The sequence below is a fragment of the Rhea americana genome, unplaced genomic scaffold (genome assembly GCF_003343005.1).
Source record: "Rhea americana isolate MKP2758 unplaced genomic scaffold, rheAme1 scaffold_382, whole genome shotgun sequence".
NCBI classification, from domain to species: Eukaryota; Metazoa; Chordata; class Aves; order Rheiformes; family Rheidae; genus Rhea; species Rhea americana.
In genome coordinates, this window is record NW_028186515.1 from 226,017 (window position 1) to 233,663 (window position 7,647).

At 63.4% G+C, this 7,647-nt stretch overlaps 1 protein-coding gene across 1 annotated transcript in view; it reads left to right on the top strand.

Moving 5' to 3' along the window:
• The first annotated feature begins 821 nt into the window (after positions 1-821).
• The window catches only part of THBS3 (thrombospondin 3), an 8,616-nt gene continuing 1,790 nt past the window's right edge, over positions 822-7,647 (top strand). The window contains exons 1-20 of the mRNA XM_085313311.1: positions 822-1,045; positions 1,246-1,502; positions 1,634-1,736; positions 1,920-1,946; positions 2,367-2,449; positions 2,736-2,787; positions 2,882-3,030; positions 3,225-3,365; positions 3,568-3,645; positions 3,727-3,879; positions 4,006-4,116; positions 4,255-4,362; positions 4,608-4,767; positions 4,884-5,002; positions 5,872-5,924; positions 6,137-6,330; positions 6,410-6,588; positions 6,669-6,717; positions 6,818-7,014; positions 7,083-7,255. Of these exons, the coding sequence (XP_085169437.1) occupies positions 853-1,045; positions 1,246-1,502; positions 1,634-1,736; positions 1,920-1,946; positions 2,367-2,449; positions 2,736-2,787; positions 2,882-3,030; positions 3,225-3,365; positions 3,568-3,645; positions 3,727-3,879; positions 4,006-4,116; positions 4,255-4,362; positions 4,608-4,767; positions 4,884-5,002; positions 5,872-5,924; positions 6,137-6,330; positions 6,410-6,588; positions 6,669-6,717; positions 6,818-7,014; positions 7,083-7,255 (2,579 nt within the window). The 5' untranslated portion in view covers positions 822-852. The remainder of the gene's footprint in view (positions 1,046-1,245; positions 1,503-1,633; positions 1,737-1,919; positions 1,947-2,366; positions 2,450-2,735; positions 2,788-2,881; positions 3,031-3,224; positions 3,366-3,567; positions 3,646-3,726; positions 3,880-4,005; positions 4,117-4,254; positions 4,363-4,607; positions 4,768-4,883; positions 5,003-5,871; positions 5,925-6,136; positions 6,331-6,409; positions 6,589-6,668; positions 6,718-6,817; positions 7,015-7,082; positions 7,256-7,647) is intronic.

Below are 7,647 nucleotides of genomic sequence, written 5' to 3' on the forward strand. Positions count from 1 at the left end.
ACCAGCAGCACCCTCGAGGGCCACGGTGCGGCGGGAACCGGCACACCTCGCAGCCTGGAGCCTGGCAGAGGCAGCGCCGGCTGAGGCTGCAGCTCATTATCTCCCCGGATCGGAGGTGCCGCGCTGCGGCCAGCCGCGCTCGCCGCGGGTCGCAGCTCCCCCGGCTTGCCTGAGGCTGTTGCACGGGGCCCGCGGGACCGGGCTCTCTGCGCTGCCCGGGGCGCCCCGCTGCCGGGCCAGTGCCATGCTCTCTCGCCGGGGCGCCCGGTCGCGCTGCACCACGGCGGGGCGGCCGCGGTATCGGCTCCGCGCTGTCTGCCGGCACCAGCGGTGGGGGCTCCGCGCTTCCCCCGGAGCCTTCCGACGCGTCGCGGCCCCCGAGCCGCTCGTTTTCCGCGGGGTCGGCTGGCTGGCCCCAGCCCGTCCCAGTCCGCAGCGGGATGCTCGCGGCCGCCCCCGCAGAGAAGCCCTCGCGGCGGCTGCGGAGCGGGTGAGCAGGGCAGGTCCCGGGCCAGGGGTTGCTCCCGGGACGCCGGTCCCGCCGGTGGCGGAGGCTCTGCTGCGCCCGGCCCGGCGGTGCAGCCGCGCCGCTCCCGGTCTTGGAGCGCCACCGCGCGGGGACGGCTCTAGGCAGAGCCGGCGGAGCGTCCCGGGCCGGCCGGGCCCTCCCGCCTTCCGCGGGCACTGCCCCTCCGCCTGCCGGGCTTGCCCTAAAAGGGGGCTTTCTCTGCGGGGCGGTGCTGAGCCCCGAGCCGGGCAGGCCCGCAGCTTCACGCTCACGCGCCCTGGAGATGTGGCTGTTAGTCAGGATGCGACCTCTGTCCTTTCCTCCCTGCAGTCATTGACCTGCTTATGGTGAGCGAAGCCCGGCAGATGGCCAGCATCACACACAAAATCAGGATGGAGCTCCTGTCAGTCAACGATGTTTACCTCCTCTCCACCTTCCGCCTGCCCCCCAAGCAGGGAGGTATCCTCTTTGGCCTTTACTCCAAGAAGGACAACACGAGGTGGCTGGAGGTCTCAGTGGTGGGGAAAATCAACAAAGGTAGGTTCCTGTCCTGTGAGGCTGTGGGGCATGTACTGGCCCTAACGTTTCYGTGATGCATGGAGAGAAATGAGACTGAAGTCCTGCCATCCGTGGGGCCTGCTGCAGATAAGCCAAGTGCAAGTCAAGAGCTTTCCAGGGCACATTGGGTAGCCTGTCCTGCAGAGGAGCCTTCACGGCCCCATCCTTCTCCTCCACAGTCCTGGTGCGCTACCTGCGGGAAGACAACAAGCTGCATTCGGTCAACCTGCAGCATGCGCATGTGGCAGACGGGCAGAGCCACATGGTGATTGTGCGCCTGAGTGGGCTGCGTGGGGACATGCTCAGCATGGAGCTCTATGTGGACTGCAAGCAGATGGACTCCAGCGTGGGGCTGCCCGAGCTTTCGGAGATCCCCCTGGCCGAGGTGGAGTCGATAGAGGTGCGCACAGGGCAGAAGGCCTACCAGAGGATGCAGGTGAGTGCCAGAACCTGCCTTGGGGCCCCCAGGGCTGCGGGGGCTGAACACCCCCAGCCCCATGCCTCTCCCTGTGCCCTTGAGGCAGGCAGAGCATCCCATGGCTGACTGTGTCTCCCTTTGTACCTTAGGGGTTTGTGGAGTCCATGAAGCTGATTCTGGGAGGGTCCATGAGCCGAGTTGGGGCCCTGAGTGAATGTCCTTTTCAAGGAGATGAGTCCATTCACAGTGCAGGTAATGGCACATCCACACTCTGCTCTGAGCATGGACACTAGGGAGTAGTGGGCTCTTGGGCTCATCTGAGTGTGTTATGCACTGAGTAGCCCTAGCGAGGGGTGTGCTCTGGGGCCTAGACCCAGGCCGTGCGCTGGCCAAAGCAGCCAATGGTAATGTGTTGCCTGGTCTCTCTCCTTGCAGTGACAAACGCACTGGCCTCTATCCTAGGTGAGTCCCTGCTCCCTGGTACATGGGTTATGATGGTGTTTGGGGACCCGCAGAGCTGTATACCCTTTGCAGCCTGTCCTGATGTCTCAAGTGCCTGCAGAGCACCTTGAGAAGGGGACACTTGGGGGGGGCATGGGGTGGAAATGGATGTATTTCAAGGGACGAGCCTTGGCTGTTAGGTGCCATGAGGACTCTGCCCACCCTGTGCCTGGGAAACCCATGTGTGGGTGAGCCAGCAAGGAGCAGGTTCGCAGTCCTTGCTGCATGGCTCTGGGCCCAAGCAGGGAGGAGGGGACAGGGCCTCAGGCTGTCTCATGCCCTCCAATGTAGTGCGGAGCAGTGGGGCACAGCATCGCCCAGCCCCGGTGGCTGCCTCCGTTCTGTGGCTGGCACTGACTCTATCCTTTCTGCTGGTGCCAGGCGAGCAGACCAAGGCACTGGTCACTCAGCTGACCCTCTTCAACCGGGTCCTGACAGAGCTGCGAGAGGACATTAGAGACCAGGTGAGGCAGCGCAGTGCTGTCAGCACTCCCTGTGCCTTGGGCTGGGTTTGCCTGAGAACCAAATGCCAGCAGGCACTGATCATTGTGAGCCCTGTTTCAAGGGGGCGAGGGCACTATGAGAGCAGCATGGTGTGGAGCAGGGCTTGGACACACTCTCCTTCGCTCCATGGGGGTGATGTGCCCCATGCCTGCCCTGTGCAGAGGGCTTAATGGTAGGTGCAGGACCGTCCACCCTGGGCGTCAGACACTGGCTGCCCCCAATGTGCTGTGCTTTGCTCTCTTGCAGGTCAAGGAGATGTCTCTGATCCGCAACACCATCATGGAATGCCAGGTCTGCGGTGAGTGCTGGCCCAGCTCGGCTCCTGCTCCAGTGTGGGGCGAGCGGCTGTSCCCCGCAGGTTCTTGCCACCTGACCAGCCCTGCTCTTCCCAGGGTTTCATGAGCACCGCTCCCGCTGCAACCCCAACCCTTGCTTCAGTGGCGTGGACTGCATGGAGACATACGAGTACCCTGGGTACCGCTGYGGGCCCTGCCCTCCGGGTCTGGAGGGCAACGGCACACACTGTGCAGACATCGATGAGGTGAGCCTGCCTGGGACATGCACCACACACCTTTCAAACGGGGACTTTTGGAGCCCTGGTGTGGGTAGGGCAATTGTTGTGTGCCCTCTCTCCGTAGGTCTCCAGACTGCATGGCAGGGCAAGGCCCCCCTGGGCTGCTCCCTGCCTTGTGGCATGCTGTGTCTGGAGCTGTAGCTTTCCTCTTTGTGCTGCAGTGCGCCCACGCCAACCCCTGCTTTCCTGGCTCAAAGTGCATCAACACGGCACCTGGCTTCCGCTGTGAGCCATGTCCCCGCGGCTACCGGGGGAACACCGTCTCTGGCGTGGGGACCGACTATGCGAGGGCCAGCAAGCAGGTGGGTGCAGTGCCTCAGGACTTGGCCGGCTCCCTGCGGGTGCGCCAGGCTGCTGAGGTGTAGGCAGAGGATGCTGCTCTGGCTCCAATGGAGGGYTGCTTTCCTGGGTGCCCGCAGGGCAAGGGAGCCTGTCGTGGGTCCCCTGCAGCAGCTGCAGATAAGACGAGTGCTTGGGTGATGATTTCTCCCTTGCTGCCTGCAGGTTTGCACGGATATTGATGAATGCAATGATGGGAACAACGGTGGCTGTGATCCCAACTCCATCTGCAGTAACACATTGGTGAGCAGAGCTGCCCCTCTGGCCCTGCTGTCTGGCGCAGCTTCTCTCTCCTCATCCTGCCCCATACCCTGTCTCTCCCAGGGCTCCTACAAATGTGGTCCATGCAAATCAGGGTTTGTGGGAAATCAAACAACCGGCTGCTTCCTGCAGAAGTCATGCAGCAGCCCCACCTCCAACCCCTGTGACATCAACGGGTTCTGCATGTTTGAAAGAAATGGTGAAATTTCCTGTGCGGTGAGTAGGGGGATGAGGATAGGAGGACTGAGAAGTAGGAAAGCGCAGGAGATGCCAGCAAGGTCAGCTCTTGCTCCTGCCAGGGCCCTTCTCTGCTTCACAGCCTTTGATTCCCCCTTTCCTCAGTGCAATGTGGGCTGGGCCGGCAACGGCAACGTGTGTGGGCGAGACACAGACCTTGATGGCTACCCGGATGAGCCGCTGCCCTGCATTGACAACAACAAGCACTGCAAGCAGGTTGGACYACATCGTGGGAGAGGGAAGGAGGCACCTGGGGCAAGGGGTGAGGGGGGCTGGGGCAGCAGGACAGCCTATCCCCAGGCTGTGCTTCAGACCTCTCCTGCTCTCCATCTTTAACGGTGTTTGTGCCCTCAGGACAACTGCCGCCTGACACCAAACTCAGGGCAGGAGGACGCTGACAATGATGGCATCGGGGACCAGTGTGATGATGACGCTGATGGCGATGGCATCAAGAATGTGGAGGTGCCTGTGCCACAGGGGCAGGACATGCCTGGGCCTCCAGGCGCCGTTGTGGGCAAGGGGGGCAACCTCCCCTTCASCCTTATGCTGGTGACCCCTGGGGAGCAGCAGGCCAAGGCCGATGGCTCTGGGATGGTCTGGCTTAGCTTGCTGGAGGAGGTTTCCTGCACTGGCCCATATGGGACTGCAGCGTCTTGTTTGCCAGCCACTGCACTGAGGGCATGTCTCTATGCTTGTCTTGCTTRCAGGACAACTGCCGGCTCTTCCCTAACAAAGACCAGCAGAATTCAGATACAGATTCCTTTGGGGATGCCTGTGACAACTGTCCCAACGTACCCAATAATGACCAGCGGGACACAGACAGCAATGGCGAGGGGGATGCTTGTGACAATGACATTGATGGGGAYGGTGAGTGTCTCCTGAGGCTGGCCTGCAGACCCTTTGCGGAGCAGGGCCTGCATCCCGACAGTCTGGGCAGAGGGTGAGGATGTCCACTCATGTGCTGCTGGCTTTCCGGCCTGCAGGAATTCCCAATATGCTGGATAACTGCCCGAAGGTGCCCAATCCGCTGCAGACAGACCGTGACGAGGACAGCGTTGGGGATGCCTGCGACAGCTGCCCTGAAATGAGCAACCCCACTCAGGTATGACTGTGACACAGGGCCCGGGGAAGGGGACACAAGCTGGGGCAGGCTGGTTTTGCTGTGCAGGGCTTGCAGCACCCTGCCCCACAGTGAGGAAGCTATGGGGCCTGGCTGTGGTACAGCTGTGCCAGCCCACCCTGAGGTTTCTGCTGAATCATAGACTTGCAGAATGGATAAGGTTGGAAGGGACCTCTGGAGATCATCTAGTCCAACCCCTCTACTCAAGCAGGGCCACCTAGAGCATGTTGCTCAGGATTGTGTCCAGATGCCTTTTGAATATCTCTAAAGATGGAGATGCCACAACCTCTCTGGGCAACCTGTTCCAGTGCTCAGTTACCCTCAGAGTAAAAAAGTTTTTCCTCATGTTGGGATGGACCTTCCTATGTTTCAGTTTGTGCCTGTTGCCTCTCGTCCCATCACTGGGCACCACTGAAATGAGTCTGGCTCCATGCTTTCTAAACCCTTGCTTCAGATACTTACACACATTGATAAGATCCCCGCTTAGTCTTCTCTTCTCCAGTCTAAACAGTCCCAGTTCTCCCAACCATTCTTCATATGAGAGATGCTCCAGACCCTTAATGATCTTAGTGGCCCTTTGCTGCACTTGCTCCAGTAGCTCCATGTCTCTCTTGTACTGGGGAGCCCAGAACTGGACACAGTACTCAAGATGACGCCTCACCAGGGCTGAGCAGAGGGGCAGGATCACCTCCCTCGACCTGCTGGCAACACTCTTCCTAATGCACCCCAGGAGACCACTGGCCTTCCTGGCCACAAGGGCACATTGCTGGCTCATGGTCAGCTTGTTGTCCACCAGCACCCCCAGGTCTTTCTCCACACGAGAACTGACCTCGGGCTCTGGTCTCTTCCAGACAGATATGGACAGCGACCTGGTGGGAGACACCTGTGACACCAATGAGGACAGGTGGGAGCCCGCCGCCTTCTTGCCTTCCCGGGGTGCCAACCTGGGCTGGCCRGAGGCCGGGGCCTCATAGGGGAGCGCTTGTGAGATGAGGTGTGCTGGAAATCCGCGGGAGCATGCAGGGAGGGGGAGACAGGCCTTCGGGGTTCGCCAGGGTGCTGGTGGCAGGTCCCGGGTCTGTGGTGCTGCCCTGACCACATCCTCGCTGCCCCCAGTGATGGGGACGGGCATCAGGACACCAAGGACAACTGCGCCGAGATCCCCAACAGCTCCCAGTTGGACTCAGACAACGACGGGCTCGGGGATGAGTGCGACAACGACGATGACAACGACGGCATCCCCGACTACGCGGCGCCCGGCCCGGACAACTGCCGCCTCATCCCCAACCCCAACCAGAAGGACTCGGACGGTGAGCACGGGGCAGGCAGGGCCCCGGCCGCGCGCCACCCGCCCGGCCCCTGCGTGACCTGCTGGTGCCGCCCGCCCAGGCAACGGCGTGGGCGACGTGTGCGAGGACGACTTCGACAACGACACCGTGGCCGACCCGCTGGACGCCTGTCCCGAGAGCGCCGAGGTGACACTGACCGACTTCCGCGCCTACCAGACGGTGATCCTTGACCCCGAGGGCGACGCGCAGATCGACCCCAACTGGGTGGTCCTCAACCAGGTGGGGTGGCCCCAGGGGCCAGGCGCGGGGCGGGCAGGGGCCGCCGCCGGCCCACCGCCAACCCCGCCATCCCCCCGCAGGGCATGGAGATCGTGCAGACCATGAACAGCGACCCGGGCTTGGCCGTGGGTAAGGGGGCCACCCACGGCGGGGGGCCGGTGCCTGGCGCGGCGGGCGGGGGCTGGCGGTGTGGGGAGCGCGCCGAGCAGTGTCCGCCCGCCTCGCCTAGGCTACACGGCTTTCAACGGCGTGGACTTCGAGGGCACCTTCCACGTCAACACGGTCACCGACGATGACTACGCTGGCTTCATCTTCAGCTACCAGGACAGCGCCAGCTTCTACGTGGTGATGTGGAAGCAGACAGAGCAGACCTACTGGCAGGCCACCCCSTTCCGCGCCGTGGCCGAGCCGGGGCTGCAGCTCAAGGTGAGTGGCGGGGGGCCGGGGCCGGGGCCCGTGCAGCCCCCACCCACGCCCCCACCATCGCCCCTCAGGCGGTGAAGTCGGCCACGGGCCCCGGGGAGCACCTGCGCAACGCGCTGTGGCACACGGGCCACACGCCGGGCCACGTCCGCCTGCTCTGGAAGGACCCGCGCAACGTGGGCTGGAAGGACAAGACGTCCTACCGCTGGCAGCTGGCACACCGGCCCCAGGTGGGCTACATCAGGTGAGCGGCGGGGGGCAGCCCCAGCAGGGGCAACCCCCGGTGTGGAGGAGCCCYCCTAGAGTGGGGAACCCCGATATGGGGCAGCCCCTGGTGTGGGGGAGCTCCCTCCAGTGTGGGGAACCCCGGTGTGGGGCTCCTCTGGTGTGGGGGACCCCCGGTGTGGGGCAGCCCCCCTCGGTGTTGGGACCCCCTCATGTGGGGCACCTCCCCGGTGTGGGAGAGCTCCTCCAGTCTTGGGGACTCCTCATGTGGGGCAGCCCCCCCTCCGGTATTGGCGACCCCCCCCATGTGGGCCCCCCCTGCTTTCCTCTTTAAGGCGGCGGCGGGCGCAGCCCCCGGCCCGCGCGGGCCGCCGTGGCCATTGTCCCCGTCGCCCGGGCAACGCGGCCGGC